At 41.6% G+C, this 21791-nt stretch overlaps 1 protein-coding gene and 1 long non-coding RNA gene across 6 annotated transcripts in view; one reads left to right on the forward strand and one right to left on the reverse strand.

Moving 5' to 3' along the window:
- Positions 1 to 28: 28 nt before the first annotated feature.
- The window catches only part of ZBTB20 (zinc finger and BTB domain containing 20), an 816082-nt gene continuing 794319 nt past the window's right edge, over positions 29 to 21791 (reverse strand). For 3 of the 5 annotated variants that reach the window (XM_011940602.1, XM_011940603.1, XM_011940604.1), the window contains 2 exons: positions 11681 to 13285; positions 113 to 855 (listed from right to left, as the gene is read on the reverse strand). In XM_011940602.1, the coding sequence (XP_011795992.1) occupies positions 434 to 855; positions 11681 to 13265 (2007 nt within the window). In that variant the 5' untranslated portion in view covers positions 13266 to 13285 and the 3' untranslated portion in view covers positions 113 to 433. Of the gene's footprint in view, positions 856 to 11680; positions 13286 to 21791 lie in introns of all 5 variants that reach the window. The other 2 variants (XM_011940600.1, XM_011940601.1) reach the window with 2 other exon arrangements.
- LOC105510711 overlaps positions 13218 to 21791 on the forward strand; it is a 42398-nt gene continuing 33824 nt past the window's right edge. Inside the window, exons 1-4 of the long non-coding RNA XR_001001599.1 lie at positions 13218 to 13362; positions 17422 to 17550; positions 18537 to 18595; positions 21043 to 21203. This is a non-coding gene — a long non-coding RNA (uncharacterized LOC105510711). The remainder of the gene's footprint in view (positions 13363 to 17421; positions 17551 to 18536; positions 18596 to 21042; positions 21204 to 21791) is intronic.

A 21791-nucleotide genomic window follows, 5' to 3' on the forward strand; every position in this document is an offset into this window, starting at 1 on the left:
GCAAGCGGTGTACTTAAAGACAGTAGGCCTTTTAGATTTTTGTTATATATTTTTTGTAGTGCTCTTCACAAGTGGAAATTTTTTTTTTTTTTTTTTACTTTTTTTTAAAAGATTTTTTTGTAAAGAAGGGTTGTATTTAGAGGCCAGTAGCTAGAGATCCAACCAGTGGACCTCTTGAAGCACTACCAGGCCTTAAGGCCACCATCCGAGGGAGACTGGGAAAACTATTATTCACCCAAGCCTCCGGAAATGTAATGTACCAGCAGGCAAAAAACAGTTCTTCATGTAGTACAAAAGGAAACGAAACAAAAACAAAAACAGAAAGTAAAAATGAAACCAAAACATTTCTTAAATTCTAGTGCCATAGCTTTTTTGTTTGTTTGTTTTTTGTTGTTGTTTTGTTTTGTTCATAAGAAAGAGAGAAAGATACTACTTATCCGTCAGACACATGCATCCTCATGTGGTCGTTGAACTGCTCGATTTGGTCAAACTTTGCTGGGCAGACGGAGCAGACGTAAGTGGTCCCCTCCGTGCAGGCCACCACACCTGGGGGGCCAGCGCGGGCACCTGGGGGTGTGCCTGCAGGGGGGGTCCCATTGCTGGCACTGTGCAGGGCCACGTGTCGCTCCAGGAGGGTCTTGTGAGAGAACTTCTTTTTGCAGATGTAGCACTCGTAGGACTTCTCTCCCCGGTGGAGGCGCATGTGTACGTTGAGGGAGCTCTTCTGGGTGAAGCGCTTGTTGCAGATACTACACTGGTATGCCCTCACTCCTGTGTGTGTCACCATGTGCTTGATAAGGTAATCCTTTAAGGAGAAGGAGCGCCAACAGATGCTGCATTGGTGGGGCTTCTCACCTGTTGATGTAGGAAGAGACAGCAAGCAGGAAAGAGCGAGATATAGCAAGGGATGGAGAACGAAGGAGAGAAAAACAAGACAACAGAAAAGAAAAACAAAACAATTAAAAAAATAAAATCTGATTGCTTAATGGATCATTCTTGATTGAAAAGTCCAGGCCCTCCTAGCCTCTCATGTGCAGAGAAATTTTGCTTTATGGTGATGCCGGGAGAGTTTTGCTTTCCATTTCCCTATGCCATAAAATGGCTTTCTTGGAAAACTACCAGATATTCCCCACTAAAAGTCTTCCAAGTCACTCTGTGGAAAACGGAGGGCTACTTTTCAAGGGGGTCACTTTCAGTGTCCTGATTAGGGGATTTTAGTGTTTCCCATTAACATTATCAAACAAATATAAGAAATGAGAGAGAAGAAAGATCTTTGGAGACATGGGGTGCTCTAGAATCCTTGAGAACTAAGGATATTGGTCACTATAGCTTGGTTCCTTGGGGAAAGTCCCCACTTCTAGTAGTCTGTCTTATAAATACATCTACGTGTTGACTGTGAGTTTTGAAAATATTTGCCAACATAGGAACAAGTCATTTTGAAGAGTTACACTTTCAAGTTTATCTACTTTAGACAGAAATCTTCCTAACATGTAACTTAAGGGTTAATTGCCTGTTCTCTATTGACTGTACTGAGCTGCAGATTGGCCTCATCGGGTGTAGAGGCTGAGTAGGCAGTGGGCAACATGATGATATCAGACTCAAATGGTCCTATTCAAATTTGGGCACCAACACACTACACACCACTCTGACAAATCACCAAATGCCTCTGAGGTATATAGTCCTACTTACCTCATTGTGCTGGTGTTGACATAAAATACATATGAAATCACTTTGCAGACCACCAAGAGCAGTGTGGGAATACATGCATGGTATTCTTATTACAAGGATACCTCCCACCCCCATTAAATGCTTCCATATGCATTTTGAACTCCTGGGTCAATTTTAAAAATAGTTTTCCTGCATCCTCCTTTGCTCTCAGCCTGTTGGCAGAAACCCTTGTTTCTCCTCAGTTTACTGCTTTGGTTTGGCTTAGAAACCAAATGATCAAGTTTGTTACAAACAGTAAGGTAAGTGATAATACTCAGTCACTTAATGACCACATGAGGTATTCTTTAAAAGTCCATGGGCCTGTGGCATCTCTTTAAGATAATTACGTAAAGACTTATTTTCTTTGTGCTGTTTGGTCTCAGCTCTGCTCCTGACAGGTGAGATGAACTGCATATTTGGTCAATCTCTCACTTCATTCCTGATTGCCCAGTATAGGCCCTCACCTCAGAGAAAAAAGTCCTTCTTCCACATACTCTTTCATGATCCAAACTAAAACCCAAAGCCTCTGAAACTCCTTAGGGTAATACTGCAACATTTGAACTATGCATCAAGGTAAGAAATCTTTTAAAATTTGAGCTAACCTCCATTTAAAATACATGCCTTGACTGTTTTTCCTTTTTTCCCATTAAGAAACAGAAGAGCTTTGATGTGTCATGGTAATAGCAGCAACGAAAACAATCGCCATGTATTGAGTGCTGACTATGTAGCAGGGTTGCTATTAAGTGCTGTATGTTCATGATCCATTTTACTAAACTTTCTCTCATCAGGAATTTTTGTTGTTGTTGTTGTTTTCAAACATAAACAGATACGTTTTGAAGCACACTGACCAGACAGTATGATGCATAAGATCACAGAGTTAGAAGAGAATTTTACTTTTAGATTAAAACAGGAAAGTTTAGGGAAGCCTCATTGCTAATAATCTCAATTTGCTGAAGACTTCAGTCTATGCACAGTGTTTACATTGGTACTTTTTTTTTTTTTTGAAGTAAGACATTCCCTAAGAGAGACAGTCATGCATGTTTTTAGCCGAAACATTTCTGTCAGCTGTAAACATGCCTGGAAGTCAACTGGTCTTTGCTATCCTCCTGCTTTCAGACAATTTATAGAGGCTATGATGGGCTGGCCAACTATCATTTAAAATGTGTCCACCTGTCACCTTTTACGGGAAACGTGCCTTAAATTCCAGATGGTATTTTGGCTGCTAGGAAGTTGAAACTTCACCTATGTTAAAATGCTCTGCTGTTTGAAACTTTCACCTTCTGTGTGTTTTTCCTCGAGGCAAGGTCACTGATGAAGCCTTTTTATTTTCACACTCTTCTAATGTGTCTATAAATTGATTCTTCACAGTTGTCATGTTTCTCTCCATAGCACATATAGGTATGTTGTTTGTGTGCATGTAGTATTGGCTCTACCATTAATTACCCATGTGACCCTGGGCTTTTTAAGTGTTTGCATCTCTCTGGGTTTGTTTTATTTTCTGTATGTGAAGAGTTGGACAAGGCACTTGCCACATGGTCCTTTGTGGATTTGGTGGTCCTCAGTCCACGGTGGACCACAAACCCTGAGGACTCTAGTCCTGGCCTTGTCAGTGAATGACCTGAGGGCAACCTGCTTAGTCACTGAATGCATTACCAGTCCTGCATTTTAAATAAGACAAAGTATCCTGTTCCCTTCCCTGCCACAGAACAATGGTATGTTACTTAATAAAGAGAAATGTTTGCAAAGCACTTGGGAGCTCCTTAGAGGAAGGTGCTGTCTATAATTATTGCGGTGCTGTGATGGTGGAGTGTAGGTATTTCAGATACTGTCTTACTAAATGGGGTATATTTTCAGATTAATGAGGTGCTCACAACCTTCACTTCTGTATGAATTTGAAACACAGTCACTCAGCAGGAATGAATGATTGTGTTTTAAGAAAAAATTTTCCCCATGATTTTCTTGTGTATTACTTACAGCAATCCCAAAATGGTTTTAGATATTATACAATAAATGGATGAGGTCTGCTGATTGTTGCTCTCCAAGTAAAGAAACAAAGAGTGAAGATAAATGATCACAGATGGCTTTCCAGGTTTAAGCCTATGGTTAGGAATGCCAAATCTGATTTGTCAGAAGGGGACACAAAGCAAAAAGTGGATACTTGAATTATAACATCAAGGGGAAGGTCATGTAAGTTCCTTCACTTTAAAATGATCCATTTGGGCCTATACAGATGTAGGAGTCAGATATGAATTCCATTTCCTTGGCTGAGTGACTTGGGCATGTCATTTAACCTCTATAAGCCTCAGTTTCCTTATCTATAACTCGAGAATAATCTAGTAAGTACCTGTTTTGTGAAGGTGTTTTGAAAATGGAAGAGATAAAGCACTTAGTACAGAGTATGTGGTCATTTTAAGAAAAATTAAACTGTTCCATTTATCACAAAGGAACCAAGGATAAATGAAACCAACTGCGAAATGACTTGCATGGCATATGGAAGTCAATCCTGAATTTTTAAAAATTTATTTCAGATAATCAATAAAACAAGTGATTATATTGCAGCTACGTAATTCAGAGTTAGGGGGATAGTCGACTCTCTCAAGTACATATGTGAATGGCAAGAAGTGGCCTATGGATACAATGTCAGCACACAGCACAGACAGAGGATTTCCTAGGAAAGCTGCAACGGAGCACTGGAGGCACAGAAACCAAACAGCAAGGGAGGAAATTGAGGGAGAGGCAGTGCCCTTTACTGCCTTGCTAAGGGTGTTGGGCATGGTAAAAATATACATTTTTCTTAATTTTTCAATGCCTGCTCATCACCTTCTTCTTATGAACCAGCTCTGACACTTAATCTACCATGACTGAAAAGTGAAAAAAAAGAGGAAGAACGATACTGCTTAGGTTAGAAGATGCAGAGGGTTCTGCCAGAAGCTCAGAAAGTTCAGGTAAAAGCCATCCTAATGGGTAAAGACACCCAACTTTGAATAGGAACCTCTTGCAGTGGGGGCTCAACAAGAACCCACTTATTCTACTGATTTTTTCCCCCTCATTTTAACCAAGGCTTCTCCTGAGCTGTGAAAAGGACAATGAATGCTGTTATCAGGAGATTTTTCAGAAGCACTGTTCCTACCTAACTCTCCTGTTCTCTCTGCCTCCCCATCATTTGCCCTAGTACAATGCTTTCCTCTTTCGTGGGTATAATGACGGGTCAAAAAACCAAGACAGGGTACTTGATGAGACAGCAGGCAGCAAGGAAGGAGGAGAAAGAGGAGAAGGTGGGTAGCGGAAGGTGGCCACTGGTGAGGAGAGCAGAAGGAATACTTGAAAGTGCAGGTCCTCTGAATGGGGAACATCGAGACTGGACCAGAAAATGGGGAAGGTTCCATATTAACAATGGAAGAACATTCAGATGGAATCATATGGAACTTTTACTGGCTGCAGAGTGTAGTCTCCACCAAGAGACGTCTGTTTAAAAGAGGACCCACATGGCCGGGTGCTGTGGCTCACGCCTGTAATCCCCGTACTTTGGGAGGCTGAGGCAGGTGGATCACCTGAGGTCAGGAGGCTGAGACCAGCCTGACCAACGTGGTGAAACCCCATCTCTACTTAAAATACAAAAAAATTAGCTGGGTGTGGTAGTGGGTGCCTGTAATCCCTCCCAGCTACTCAGGAGGCTGAGGCAGGAGAATCACTTGAATCTGGGAGGTGGAGGTTTCAGTGAGCAGAGATGGCATCACAGCACTCCAGCCTGGGGGACAGAGTGAGACTCTGTCTCAAAAAAATGGGGGGCCCACACACCTGAGATATCAGTGGTGTGACTGCCTGCCAGCCTTTCTGTTCATTCCCTGGGATGTGATCCTGTTGCCAGCTTGGACTGTGAGGCTAAGAGGGACTGCCTATTGGGAACATGCTGCATTCACAAAATATCTGTGGCTTCAGTGACAACTAAGATATTTTAGTTTTAAGCAGAACTTTGGAGAGTTTCATTCATGTCACTTGACTTTTCTTACAATTTTGTGAATAGAGTGGATATTAACATCCCTAGAAAATAGCATCTCGATTAGAGAGTTGTACTAACATCTTGAAGGTCACCCAAGAAGTCAGTAACACCTGACAGTATAAAATACTAGCCCAACCAGATTATCTTCCTCTCCCCTGTTAACAATTCTTTGTTCTCTGGATTATGCTGCAAAATGTATGATGCTACTATAACACATATTAATGGCTTTGATAGTTTTACAGCATTCATAATTGTTTTCACATAAATTATGTTATTCAATTCACAGAGCAATCATGTAAAGTAAGTACTACAGATCTGAAAAACTGAGGCTCAGGTTGGTTATAGAACTTACCCAAAGTCACTCAGTCAGAAAGTGGTAATACCATGGCTTTCTCACTCCAAACCTTATACTTGTTCCTTTACACCCACTGGCTTGATATAATTAATAGTTCAAGCTCCATATGAGGATTAACACATTATCTTTGTATGACTATTATGGCCCAATCGCCAACATTGTTATGCTACTATTGTTACTATGTCCATTTACATTGAATTCATGGCTGAAATAGCTGACTTTCTCAAAGTAATAAGCAAAATTACCATATGTGCAAAGGATATCAATGGGCTAAAAACAGTCACCAGTGAATGGGCTGTTGATAATATGATTCAGAAAACGCCAAAACACTTATCTTTCATGGGTAAAAAAACCCACAAAAGTGTGAAGACACATATGTGTACAATGTATTCTCTAGCAAATAAAAAAGAGAAAAAACAAAGAAATTTAAAAGTCTTGCTATGAAAAGAACGTTATCTGTGTATAAGTCTCTTGAATTAAATTCTTCTGGAAAGCATGTTCACATTTTAAAATTTTCTTTTATTTATTTTATTTCAATAGTTTTTGGAGACCAGGTGGTTTTTGGTGAATGTGCAAATTCCCCAAATGAATGGGCATACGAAAGTGTGATATACATGTATATATACGTGTGTGAAATGTACGCCTCTGTGTGTGTGTGTTTCTGCTGTCACAGAGCTTACATTCTAAGGGGAAAGTGTTAAGCTAATACATGAAGATATAAATAATACAAGTCAGTACTGCTAAATACCAGAAGGGATACATTTGCCCTGTGACCTATGTAATTTGGAAAACTCAACTTACCTCTTATATGTGATTACTTTCTGTGACATAATTTATCCACTACAAAATCAAGCTTTGATCCACAATTTTGATTTACTTTTTTCTAAACAGATTCTTAGCAGTGGAATTTTTAAAAATAATGTTATGTAATAAAAGTAACCTGATGCCATTCTTCCAATTACCCAGGCTCACCTCTCTAGGGGACTGATTCTCAACTTCAGCATGAACCAGGGCTTGTTACACAGATTGCTGGGCTCCATCGCCTGAGTTTCTGATTCAGGATGTCTGGGGCGGGGGTGAAGGGTGGGGGAACATAATTTGCATGCTGCTAGTGTGGGGATCACGCTGCTCCAGGGTTATCTTTGAATTTTCCCTATTGCTTGCCTTCCATATCCACGTTGACACCAAGGCTTATCCTTCTTATATTCTCTGTCTTTCCCTTTCATTTCCATTCCTTTATTTGACTTCTGCTTTTTTCTCTTGATGGAAGGGGGTAGAGGTGAGCACTGCTTTGTTCCCTGACAGGATGGTTTGTATTATCTTTGTTTTTTTCCTCTAATTCTGTTGCTTTCAAACATGCCCTTAACTCTTAGTTTCCTTTCTCACAACTTTCATGCAGCTGCAGTAAGTGAATGAAAGAAACTCCTAGAGATAAGGAAGTCCTCCGTGGTTTTTTAGCAGTGGATAAAGACTGGTTAGGTGAGGAATTTTCATTTTTACTGTTATAAAAATTGTTAAGGAATAAGAAAATTCTTTTATGAAGAACATTCAAGAGCAATCTAAGGAGTATAAAACAGTTCCAGTGTTTAAATTCCAAAGAGGAAGGATACATGTCAAGCGTGTATTATTCAGAGACAGGAAATAGAGCAAAGCAACTCAGTGTCTCCCGGGTAGCAGGGGCGAAAAGTAATAATTGATGAGGATTTTTAATTTTTCTAATTAAGTAACACTTTGCCTCTTCTGAAAAGCTCTCACGTGCATCATACGTTTACATCAAAAGGCAGGAAAAAATCATTTTTATTCTAAACTCAAAGAAACAGAGGGTTGTAAAATTAACTGACTTGTTGAAGGACACACAGCCATTTAGAGGAAACAAAACTGGATCCAAATCATCTAATTCCAGTACAATCGTCTTTCAGTTATGCCTCTACTTTAAATTTTTGTGTTATAATCACTATGAAATATGCTTTACAACTAAAGCTTCCTTAATTCTTAAAGGTAGAGCTTAGCTCCAAAGTCAATATGACGGACTACTTCTTTGTCTCAAACACATTTTTTTTTTTTTTTGAGACAGAGTCTTGTTATGTTGCCCGGGGTGGAGTGCAGTGGTGTGATCTCTGCTCACTGCAACCTCTGCCTCCTGGGCTCAAGTGATCTTCCCACTTCAGCTTCCCAAGTAGCTGGAACTATAGGTATGCAGTACCATGCCTGGCTAATTTTTAAAGTTTTTGTAGAGGTGGCGTCTTTCCAAGTTGTCCAGGCTGGTCTCAAAACTCCTGGGCTCAAGTGATCCTCCCACCTTTACCTCTCAAACTGCTGGGATTACAGGCGTGAGCCACCATGCCTGGCCCCAAACACTCTTTCATGAATGTGGATCATTCACATAGAGCAGTACAAGATTTTAACTGGAATCTGAATCTTAGAATTGATTCTCTTCATTTTTTTTTTTTTTTTTTTTTTAAGAGATGGGTACCCAGGTTGGCCTAGAAACTCCTGGGCTCAAGCAATCTTCCCGCCTCAGCCTCCTGAGTATCTGGGACTACTGGTGTGTACCATCACACACAATTTATCTCTGCAGTTGTTGAAAGCAACTACCATCTGTATTAAACTTTGGAGTTACTGAATTGCTAAGACATTTACTCTGCAGGTCTATCGGTTTGCATAGTAGCTGTGATGGAGAGAACCCAAATGTCTTTTTAACTTTGTCAAGCTATTCTTTCTTTTTAGGATTCTTTTTAGAGTATGGGTGGGAACACAGAGTCCAACCCTACTCTTACGAGTATCCCCATGCTCCCTAGAACCTTTTTATACTAACATTTGGACTTTTTGCTTTGAATTTTTATCACTTCCACTGGGCTCTTGTAAAGTTTTGAGGTTCCATTTTTTTATGTTTTCCCCAGAAATTGAAAAGAACTTTGTTTGGAAATGTGAGCTACAACGAACCCAGGTCTTGAATTATTTCCACATGTTCCGGCTGTCTTGCTTTTTGAAAATCTAGACCAATTGTTCTAAAACTTTGTTAGGTTAGGGGATACTTCAGTTAGACAAAAGTCTTGAAAGACCGATAGGATTTCCAAACTGCCACTGCCAAATAATTCTGGAATGAAAGGGAAGAGCATTACTTCTTTTAAATTAGGGGCCTGATTGATATATGCACATTATTACTTTCAGATGGGGCTATATTATACACACCATTACAATAACATTCATAATTTACTGAGGATGTTCATAATTTACTAGAAAACTGAAGTTCACACTTTAAGCATAACTCAGATTTATAAAATGACTCTACCTATAGCTTTTGCATCTATAATGTCTGAGTGCACAAATCCTTTGTTGGTTTTCTCATGTCCAAATCTAGTTATCTCAGTTAACCACAGAATCTTTGGTGAATCCATTGGAGAAATGTATTTATACATCAAGAAGATATTTTTTGGTAGTACACTGAAAATTTTATGTTGCAAATTTAAAGACTTACCTTAGTATGTGATCTAACGGGATGTGTGAACTTTGTATCTGATAGGTCTACTTGAAGAGACGTACAGAGGGGAGAGTAGATCTGTTTATGGATCCAAGACCAGCAAAGTCAAGTTTGGCTAAGGAGATACTTTCAAATGGTCCTTCCTATACCCCTCCCCCCAAGTTCCTTAATTTAATGGCTTATAACTCAGCTATCTGGGGGAGGAAAGGATATAAACTATGTGATAACACTCTATAAATAATAAGTTGCTACAAAATAAAAACATTACTATTTGATTACTTCACCTAATAATGGTGATACCTAAACCATATGGAAAATTTATTGTGATTGACCTCAGGTCATTCGTACATTCACATTTATCCCTATAAATAAACATAGCAACTTACCACTACCCAAATTTCTTCCTAAATTCAGTAGTGAGTCACTTTGTTTATTTGCAAGTGTGAATACTGTGATCTTTAAAAACTGATTCTCATAAAAGTACGCACATTAGTTTACATAATGTCCTGACTTACACTGCAAAGAAGGCAAAATTGATCTTAAGTAATGTTCTATTTGAGTTGTACAATTCCATGTTTGATGCCTTGTCTCCATCTCTGTTGCTTTCTTTCCCTTCAGTCCCCAATCTAAACTTTGCTGTTTTATGTCCTGTCTCTTGGATTCCTACTAGTTGACCTGAGAAACAAGGTTGTTTTGAGAAACTAATTTGTTTTCATGTATCAGAATTCGAGTATGTAACTTTTCCCTGGTAAATTATGTGTCATTTAATAAGGGTATTCTGAGGTCAGGCACAGTGGCTTGTGCCTGTAATCTCAGAACTTTGGGAGGCTGAGGCAGGCAGATGGCTTGAGCTCAGGAGTTTGAGACCAGCTTGGGCAACATGGTGAAACCCTGTGTCTACAAAAAATACAAAAGGTAAACGGCCGTGGTGGCATGTGCCTGTAGACCCAGCTACTTGGGGGGCTGAAGTGGGAGGACTGTTTCAGTCCGGGAAGTTGAGGCTGCAGTGATCTGAGATCATGCTACTGCACTCCAGCCTGGGTGACAGAGCGAGACCTTGTCTTACAAAAAAAAAAAAAAAAAAAAAAGATTTTCAAATATAATGATCATCAGTGTTGCAGGTATTCTTAGGTCCAAGAGAATCTAGGTGAAATCACAATCGTTTAGGTACTCACTTATATGGAGGCACATCCATGGAATGCCCAATTCTATGGGAATTCCATATCTCTGTCCCATTACGGAGCTAAGAAAAAGGACTGGCTGAGAGATCAGGAGATCTTAGCTCTGGAATCACAGAATCCAGGGATGAAACACAATCTTGCCCGTCTTGATGACTGAATCCTGTGTACAAAATCCCTAAAAATGTCCATCCATTCTCTCCTTGAATGCCTCTAATTACAGAAACTCACTCCATATAAAGGCAGTCTATCTGATATTAGAACAGGTCTGATTGTTAACAAAATTTTTCTTTGGTTTTGTGGAAAGAATCTCCTGATAGCATCTAATCACTCGTCTAGTTCTACCTTTTGGAGCCAAACTATACAAACTGGACGTCTGCTCCTCTTAACCATCTTAATAATAGCTATCACTTACAGAGCACTTATTATGTGCTAGGAACTACCCTGAAGATTTCACATGTAGTAATTTATTCTCAAAACAGCACTATAAGGAAGGTGTATGACGCTTATTCTTATTTTATATGCAAGGAAACTGAAGTACAGAAAAGTTAAGTAATTTTTCCAAGGTGACAAGGTTTAGTAGTGGCTAAGGCTGAATTTAAAGACAGGCCATCTGGCTCTGGAGCTCCAACTCTTCCTGACTACAATATGCTACCACTGAAACACAAATACTTGAATATGGCTTATATGATGCCCCGAGTCTTCTCTTCTGCCGTCTGGACATCCCTAGGATATCCCTTCTCCATAAAGGATTTCTGTGATGGTGTCCCTTGGTGGCAGGGTGCTTTGTTCTTACCATGGGAGGAACACAGTTGGGGCTTCTAGAAGACGCTTGTGGTGGGGTCCGTTTAAAATCTGAAAGATGATTCCAAACCCTCCCTTCTACCTGCTCTCTTACTTTGCCTTCCCACAGCCCCCTCAGCCCCTGCTGCCAGGCCTCCAGGTGGGGTGGCACTCACCTGTGTGTACGAACATGTGCTTGACGTAGTTCTGTTTGGCGGTGAAAGTCTTGTTGCAGAGAGTGCACTCGTAAGGCTTTTTTTCGCCTTGCCCACTGGCTGTGCTGTGGCCTGCGGATGAGGCCAGGGGCTGTGGCGCTGGCAGCTGTGCAGTAAAGGTCGACAGGCCGGGCTGGGACACTGTCACAAACTGGGTCTGCTGGCCTGCCAAGGGCTGTGGCAGGCTGAAGAGGAAAGGCTTGGGGCCACTGCCCGCGGGCTGGGTAGTGAAGAGGGCTGGCAGGTAGGTGTTGCCAGCTGTGCCAATGACCTGTGTGTTGCTGGTCAAGGTCAGAGGCATCCTCAGGTTGCTGGTGAGGGTTTCTGTCTGGCGTAAGTAAAGCTGGGTACTTGGCAATGGCTGCCCGATGGACGTGTTGACCGAAGGCTGTTGCAGGACGCTCTTGTCAGAGCTGTTGCTGACAGTGATAACAGTGTTCTCCATCTCCACTTCATTGCTTCTCTCCGGGGAGGAAGCACCTGTTTCTAGCTGGTTTGGCTGCGGACCACCCTCGGCAGGGGCTTCTGCAGCCTGCTCAGGTTGGGCGGGTTCAGGCTGGCCATCCCGCGCCGCCCCAGGCCCAAACTGCTGCTCCACCGAGTCAGGCTCGGTGCCTATGGAGGAGCTGACGCCCGAGTCGAAGCTTTCACCTTTGGGCTCACTCTCGGTGCCCTCGGCCTGGTCTGTGTCTTCCGTGCACTCCTCGGATTCGTTGCGCTCCAGGATCTGCACCCTTTGCTGCCCGTAGTAGTCGTAATCGTCCTCCATCTCCTGCTTGATGTGGATGTTGCCCACTAGGGTCTGGATGCGCACAGGCCGGGGCTGCTTGCGGCAGTGCGTGGTCTCGGGGGTGGTGGACAGGTAGCGCTCCATCTGCTGCGAGCGCTCATGGATGCGTGTGATCCAGCTGGGGTCTTCCATGTGGTGGTCGCGGGGCAGGCCGAGTGCAGTCTCGTGGTGGCTGACCACTGCACCGCTGTAAAAAGAGCGTTCCCCGCTGCCATTCTGCATGGAGCACGCGTAGAGTGCCGAGTAGATCCTGTCCACGCTGTGCTGTGGGTGGCTCTGCAGGTAGCCCGACTCCGTGTCGCTGCTTTGCCCTGACGTGCCTGACTCGGGAGTGCCCCGCGGCGTGTCCTGGCCCGAGTCTTGGATCCCCGGGAACACATCGCCCACGTTCTGTGACACGATGCGCGTGCACTCGTCGATGACTGTTTTGATCTGCAGGATGCTGGCGGCCGTGAGGATCTGCAGAGCTTCCGACTGCGAGACCCGTAGCACGCCGCTGTACATGAAGTCAATGAGCTTTTGCACTGACTGCACTGACACCACCGACGGGATCTCGATGTCGCTGTAGCCAAGCAGCAGTTTGTCCTGGAAGAAAGGGCTGCCGGCCGCCAGCACGCAGCGGTGTGCGCGCAGCATGCTCCCGTGGATGCGCACCGTTACGTCACAGAAGTGGCCACGGTTGCGCTGCTCGTTGAGGGTCTCGAGCACGGAATTGCTGAAGTTGTGAAGGTTGATGCTGTGAATGCGCTCGGTCATCCCCTTGCAACTGATGTCACCTGCAGCATGTCAACGCAGACACAAAATAGGCATGGGTCAGATCTAGCTGGCTGCATTCGTAACACCTAGGTTTCAGGTGAGTAATGCTCATGGCTCCTAGAAGCACTGCCCTTACATACGCAAGCGGGGAGATGGACAGGCTGCGGCATACAAGCTGTAGGTACGATGGCCGGAGGGAAAAGGACCTTGAATTTTGCTCCAATTCCGGCCTTAGCGCCGCAGCCATTTTGGGTATCCATGTTAATTGCCCAGAGCTTCGGCTGAGTTACAGTGGCCTAATAACCAGATGGTTTGCCTGTTATTCCTATAGCTTCCGCAAAGAACTGAAAGGCAAATGGAAGACTTGTTCTTATGGCACACTATACCTCCACTTTATTTTTATTTATGCATTTATTTACTTTGCCTTCACTTTAGACAGGCCTAAGCCCAGATTCTTTGGGAAAGTTTACATTTCCCCCAACTTATCAAAGTCCCTTATTTTATTCATACACAGTGACCATATTCATAGTTAACAAATAAACCCCCTTCCTATTAAGTCATATGGCATATTATCAAAACCCACACCATGTATGCAAAACTTCGTGGAAAATTCAACCCAGACTAAGACGTCTACCAAACAGTCATGACCATGCTTTCCGGATGATGGATGGGCTACAGAAAGCAATTTGCTTGCTAAACGGGCACTCCATGGCTGCTTTCTGCATCTACTCATTCTTCTTGTCATCTCTGACAACCTGTTTGAGCACTTTCTAGGGTGGTTGCATGTGATATGGAAGGTTTTCTGAATTTTCTGAGGCTTAATGAAGAAGGAATGTTAAAAAGGTCAGAGATGGCAGTTCTGACCCAGGAGACTAGAGTACATTGGCGATCATATTTATTATTCGAGCAGGGCACTTTCAAGAGTGAAAGGGAGCATTGTTAATAATTAGGCCAGGATAGCAGGAGTAAACCAGAAGTGGGATATATGATCTCCTTGGGTAATAGGGTGCTTTATGTACTTGCCACAGGGAAGTATTAAACAGCTCCCAGGAGGAAGGCAACAGCTATGTGGAGGCTGCGGATAGCCTGACCCAGTGCCACCCTTATAACATAGGCTATATGACAAGGGATAATATTGATAAGATTTGGATTCAGAATGAGAAAGAAAACAGGTGGCTACAGCAGATCTTAGGGCTTTTCTATTTTTCTAGCTCACCTCTCAAACGGCTCTAGAGAATTCCCCTGCAAATAATTCTTCAATCTGATTCCCCACTCTGGCCTTTACAACTGAACAATCAGCTTGAGAAAGTGAAGTGAGTGGGCTTTCAAAACCAAATGGCCCAAGCACGGATTGTTGGCTTGTGACCCAAATCTCTCCATCTTGTGAGAAGCCACCTGAGGGGTAATAGCCTGCAGATGGGAAGAAGGCTTACCTCCTCAAACTCTGATAGAAGACCTGTTCAGGAAACTCAGTTCAATGAGCTTTTCTACCTTGCTTCACTCAATCACCCTCACATGGTATGAGCTTAATAAATGTTCAATAATACAATTTGCACTAATTTGTATAAGAGCATTCTTTCTTGTTCTGACTCTATCAGGTCTGTTACGTGCCTAAAATATTGTATTAGGCTACAGATTCCATCGTTTTTACTTATATAAGACAAGTTCTCTCTGCCAGATTAAAGAATTAAGGTGAATCCCCTCTAATCATGTTAATAAAAAATATGGCCCCAAAGAAGGGCACAAATAACCCAGGAAGGTCTGTTCAGGAACTCAATCAGCAGCAGACCAAATTTCAAGTTCTTGCTGAGTTCAATATACATACATACCACGATAGTAATCACAAGAGAACATTTTTTAGGGGTTACGGTTCTAACTGCTTTATGTGTATGATTTCATTTCATCTTACAGCAACCATGGGGAGTAGATGATATTATTCCCATTTTACAGATGAGGAAACTGAGGCCAGAGAAACTAAGAAACTTGCTCAAGTACGCACAGGCAATTGCTGGTAGACTGGCATTTAAACCCAGGCTGTCTGGCTCTAGAGTTCACCCTCTTCACTGCTTCATTATATTGCATAGTTTGCCTCTCACTGAGGTCTGGCCCTTAGGGATCCACGCCTCTGTTGTAAAGCTGTATGAAAGGCTTTGTCCACCACTACCTCCAGCTGCTTCTAAAGCTATCCATGGTTTGCCATGGCTTTCATGTTTCTAGGCTGTCATGCTTCGACATAGCCTCAGTTGTCTAACTTAACTTATTTTTTTAGACGTCACAGTGCAAGAAGAAAGACAACTAACTAACTGGCACTATGATGTAGAACTTTCTATATACAATTTTACTATAACCAAGGTCTCTTTCATTTAATTAAAACAATAGGCAGTAAAACTGGTTGTGTCTGTGATCATCTCTGTGTAGGATAGATTTATTACATTTTTTCTATACAAGTGAAAACACTCTTTAAACACACATTTGCTGATAGCATTGGTTACAACAATAACACTAGAGATGTCATATATGACAGAGTTTTTTTTCAGATAATTCTGGGAAGTAGCTCTATCACAGTTATCACAATAATTAATATCCACGTAGTATCTGACAGTGTACACAACTCTTTTACACGTAACATCTCATTTACCCCTTACAGCAAGCCTATATGTGTTCCGGACAGGTTTTTTTTTTTTTTTTTTTGACCGAGTCTTGCTCTGTTGCCCAGGCTGGAGTGCGGTGGCACAATCTCAGCTCACTGCAACCTTCAACACCCGGGTTTAAGTGATTCTTGTGCCTCAGCCTCTCGAGTAGCTGGGATTACAGGTGTCTGCCACCACAACACCCGGCTAATTTTTGTATTTTTAGTAGATGGGTTTTCACCATGTTGGCCAGGCTGGTCTCGAACTCCTGACCTCAGGTGATCTGCCTGCCTCGGCCTCCGAAAGTGCTGGGATTGTACAGGCATGAGCCACTGTGCCCAGCCCTTCAGGACAAGTCTTATTATTACTATTTCATATAAGAGAAAGTTGAGGCTCTCAAAATGTCTACATGACTTGCCCAAAGTTTTACACAGTAGCACATGGCAGTGTTGGGATTAGATCCTATGCCTCTTAATGTTTTTTCCACTGCATAACAGTGGATCACTAAGGAATGAAACTTGAAGTGCCCAAAGATCGAGAGTTACCTTAATTCTTAGCAGAAAAAAAAAAGACTCTGAAAGTAATGATGAAGGTTGCCTTCAGAGATGAGAAATGAACACACATAATCACACACACACACAATTTCATGAGAAAAATGCAAACTGACCGGACTGGATTGCAAATTTAGTTCATCTAAACAATCAAGTTATCTACTAAATAGTCTGAATTAAGACTTCTGCGGTAATATTGCCACCAACTTCATTAAAAACCACAGAGACAAACCTAAACCCGCACACGTTCACAACCTGACCTGACATGCCTGGCTGAATTTTATAGACACAATTCTTAAATATCTCCCTGAGTACACTGGCCCCACACTGCAGTGAACAGTCATGAAAAGCTGAATCGTTTTTGCTGATATGAGTACAGATGCGAAGGGGGACCCTGCCTCCCCATTCAAGCGCTCCTCATTCCTCCAGCACACAATGCTGAGGCAATTCCTTTCCCAGGCTTTCTTTTATTTTTAACACTAATACAGTGGGAAAAAGTTTCTGCCACAGCAAGGCAAAGTCCAGGCTTTTGTGAGCATGTCCTTTTCATCCAATGGACATTAATGTATAGATTCCAATGGAATAAATCTGAAATACTCTATCTACTGTAGAAGATTTGTCCCCCATTGAAAACAAATCTTGATTAGATGGTTATTCAGGGAGTGTATAGGAAGGAATGGTGTGAAAATGCTAACTCTATTCTTTCTTAGATTGGCACTGAATAGGCATTTGGGCTATTCAAAAAAAAAAAAAAAAAAAAAAAAACAAAAAAACACCAACACCCAAACCCCAACCCTATCAACTGTACAAAACCACAAAACTTTACATAGATTATGTGATTATGTGTATTTGGGGATTCTTCCCCACCCGAAATAAAAAATGCACAGTGTTATGAACACAAAACCGATGGCAAAATGAAAAAGTGATAAAAATAGTTCTCTGTTTTAAAATAATAACTTACCTCCTTTTCACTAGAGTAAAAATATAGAGTCAGCCTGTGATGGCATTCCCTAGAAACATGGAAGGAATTGCAGTAATGAACGTCATCATGTATTCTAAGTGACTGTTCTGTGCGAGCACAACACACACGGGGCTAAAGCAGGGGTGAGTACCCAAGGGAAAATCTGCCTGTGGGGAATTGGGGCTAGAGGGCCTGGCTCTCTGTTTTGCAGGAACCTTGCTCCTGCCTGTCCCTTAAGCTGCAGGGGTCCAGGGATAGGACTTAGCATGAGAATAAAAAGCTGCCTGCTCACAAGAGAAAATGAGCAAGAAAGGAAACAGCAGGCAATACAATCTCTTTTAATTAGGTGTGAAATCCAGTCCTTTCTCAATCAGGAGAGCAAAAGGATATATAAAATGAGACTAGTGCAAGGGTAAGATGCTATAGAGGGGGATGGGGATTTGAAATCTCTGGACTTGGAAGGAAACACCATCTCTCAAATGAAAACCAATATAAATTTCGGTCCAGTTAATAAGCCTAAGTCAAGTGGCAGGGCCAGAAAGCCTTTGAGCTTTCAATTTGGGGCACCAGATGAGGCTGGTGGGTCCGCACATGAAACAGGGTGCAGCTTGCCAACTTAGTCACACTAGGAAAGAGTTAGTCATCTCTGGAGAAAGGGGGGATGTATTTTGGTGACTGAGCTCCCTTATTCTCCAAACCCCCTGCCTGGTCTAAGACCTCAGTTACATCTACTTTACCTCCTCATATATGCCAAGGGAATCCTGCTGAATCCCTGCACTAGAGGAGCTATCGTAGTTTCTCGCTCACAGGTTCCATCCAGAGCAAATGACCCTGAACCACCCTGCTCTCTCTTTCTATCTCACTAGTATCATCACAGTCTTGGGACGGTGGCTGGGAGCACTGGAGAAATCACACACGCATGTGGAAGGTGGCAAGCAGACAAGATCTCTTTCTCCTACACTGGCTCCATATACCTGGCATATCCCAGCTGTTATTACCTCAGTAGTGAGACTAGGGAGGGTTATCAGCCTAGGGGAGGGAGAGCTGTACAGTTTTACTTACCCATTCTTGGGTGAAAAGGGGGATGTTTTGGGCCATCTCCCAATGAGGGTTCTCCTCTATCTTCCAGATTGTCTAAGCCCAGTCTGGAGGACCCATCAGGGATTTCAGCACATTTTTTAGCCATTGGTAATAGAATTCTTCACATAAAACATACATCAGTTGTTGAAGTTAGAAGAAATTTGACTTTACACTTGCAGAAATTTGACTTTCAAACATATTTGCAGGAATGGCTACCTATGAAAGTTGGGGACTAGCTGGATGTGCTTTTTTAGTCACTACTTATTATTTTATCTAGACAAAGACATTAAAAATTGCTAACTTGTTTACAGTATTTACAACACCATTCTATTTATGATCCCAATACTGTAATTGGGTATGTCTTTAATATTACCTGAATTTTTATTCATTCATAGAACATTTCTAGAGATTATTTAAAAGTATTTAAAGGTCCTTGGTTTTATGTTTGGGTTTTAGCGGGTATGTATAGTTCTCATGAATGGACATGTTTATACGTTTACAGGAATAAGATCAGTGGCTTTCATCAAAATCTCAAAGGGGTCTGTGTTTTCCCCAAATTAAGAGCTATGGATTGAGATTCAGGCAACCCTCTTGAAAATACTTGTAACTACTTTCCATAGTCAAAGCTTCTAAAACTGATGCAAACTTTGTGATTGCATTACTCTCTGATGCATAAGGTCTGTTGAACTAATATTTTCCATTTACTTAAGTTGAGCTGATGCTATTTTGTGTAAGAAAGCAAACAATCTTAGCTAAAATGAGATAAGTTACTTTTCAGAAGAGAAAGATTTTTTAAAAAGATTGAAAGGGAAGACAGAAATATAGATAACTACTAATACTAGCAGAAATCTGGATTATGGCAGCCATATCGTTTACAACTGTTGTAGCTAACTATTATTTAGTAAACTTTGTTTTACTCAGAGTAAATACCTTTTGACAGTTAAGACAAATCCACAGAAGAATTAGAAAACACCCTTTAACATTTTTTGACTGTTAAAAATTAGATATTGTGGTATAATTTGAATAAAAAATAAATATAAACTCAATATACACATCTAATCAACCAAAAAAATAGTTTACTTGCAAGACTTCTTTCCTCCTTCCCTTTCTTCCTTTTTGCTGTTATACCACTAGGTTTTACTAAGCCTGAAGTATGGGGAACAAGGAGGCAAAATTGGGAACTAGAAAACATTTGCTCTGTGATTTTCAGGCCCATCCCCAAATCTTGACTTATCTCTCATTCCTGACTTCTTTTTCCTCTCTTCACTCCACCAAAAAATAAGAGCTTTGTACTTTATCTAAGGCTGAGAATAGATTTACATTACTAGTGGGATTTTACAGGTCCAAAGGAGAAAGTAATTCCAGAAAAGTCTTTTTATTTGGCCTTAGAGGTCTCACAGTTTCCCTTGGTTAGCCCCGGTCTTTGGCTTGCCTTTTTATGTTAAGTCTGCTGTTATCTCTAAGAAAGGATGAGGGCATGCCTGTCCATACTGTAAAACTGTAAATACAACCGACTTACGAATGAAGCTGCTTTTGGGGTCACTTGAATTTTCACCAATTCATTAGTGAAACATTTACTGAGAATACCCCACTGTAAATGGAACCATAAGGATACAAATGATCTGAAATCTAAATCAATGGAAGAAATTTATCCATAAGGATCTTTGATGTTGGAAACATATATTAATCAATCAACTTCTCCCAGACCTCGGTGCTCACGAAAAGCTGTGTTTTGCTTTTCTTTATGGAACCTGTTAATATCATAACTGTTCATATTTCCCTCTTGGCTCTGTTTACTAGGGAGCTCAGAATAAAAATTTAGGCCCCCTTTTAGCAACTATGTAGGACCTCATGGTATGCTTTTCTATGTAAAATTTTCACCACCCTCATTATATTATCAATTCTTTATTTTACCTCTACTCTAATTTCTTTTTTTTTGTAGTTATATAGAAATATATTTCCTACATATTTATTAGCAATTGATTATTATTTTAAGCCACTTTAAATCCCTTACTTACGAGGTGAGGGCATATTCAATCAATCAACAAGTAATTGAGCATCCACCTTATGGAAACCAATTCCAACCATAAGTTAAAACTTCAGTCTTGGCCGGGCGCGGTGGCTCAAGCCTGTAATCCCAGCACTTTGGGAGGCCGAGACGGGCGGATCACGAGGTCAGGAGATCGAGACCATCCTGGCTAACATGGTGAGACCCCGTCTCTACTAAAAAATACAAAAATCTAGCCGGGCGAGGTGGCGGGCGCCTGTAGTCCCAGCTACTCCGGAGGCTGAGGCAGGAGAATGGCGTAAACCCGGGAGGCAGAGCTTGCAGTGAGCTGAGATCCGGCCACTGCACTCCAGCCTGGGTGACAGAGAGAGACTCCGTCTCAAAAACAAACAAACAAACAAACAAACAAAAAAAAACAAAAAAACCTTCAGTCTTATCAGGCTATATGCTTCAGTATTATCAGGCTATATGCTTTATGAATTTTTATACTTTGAGCATCCGATTCCAATGATTGTAATGAGGTAAACTGTTGCAGTTTACATTACAGTACAGTTGGTGAAAATTAAGTTTTACTCTGTGAATAAAGGAATTGGATGGATAATTCCAGACAACATTCTGAAAGACACTTATGCCCTCATTCCCAAGTTGAAATCAAATAAGGGGGAGAAGACCTGCTGGGACTAAGGAGAAAAGTCAATGAAATCTGAGGTTGATGCCTTTAAATCCTCTTATATTGTAAACCTTTTGAGATACCTTTTAGGAGTTTCATTTTTTCTATCTCTAAAGCGCTTTTCTTACAAATTTAGCTACTGCCCTATTGTAACCTTTTCCTTTGTTCACTAAATCTGGGGAACAAAAATACAGAGATGCTACATCCATGGTGGGATACAAAAATGAAGCAAGGGATCTACTTACATTCACAAACTTGTGCTGTTTGAACTTGGCTTTGAATAGACCTTAAAGAAGGATTTGTATATTCAATTGTACAGTTAATAAGTTAGGTCTTTTGCTTAAAAAGAAATCATAAATTTAAAAATTGAATATATGAAAACCAGCATCTTCTTACTTAATAATCTGTTCTTGTGGTCTCTACATCATCATATACTTATTTTATAGAAAAAACCAGGCCAGGCGCGGTGGCTCAAGCCTGTAATCCCAGCACTTTGGGAGGCCGAGACGGGCGGATCACGAGGTCAAGAGTTCGAGACCATCCTGGCTAACACGGTGAAACCCCGTCTCTACTAAAAAATACAAAAAGCTAGCCGGGCGAGGTGGCGGGCGCCTGTAGTCCCAGCT

Source organism: Colobus angolensis, unplaced genomic scaffold (assembly GCF_000951035.1).
Source record: "Colobus angolensis palliatus isolate OR3802 unplaced genomic scaffold, Cang.pa_1.0 Scaffold190, whole genome shotgun sequence".
Lineage (NCBI taxonomy): Eukaryota > Metazoa > Chordata > Mammalia > Primates > Cercopithecidae > Colobus > Colobus angolensis.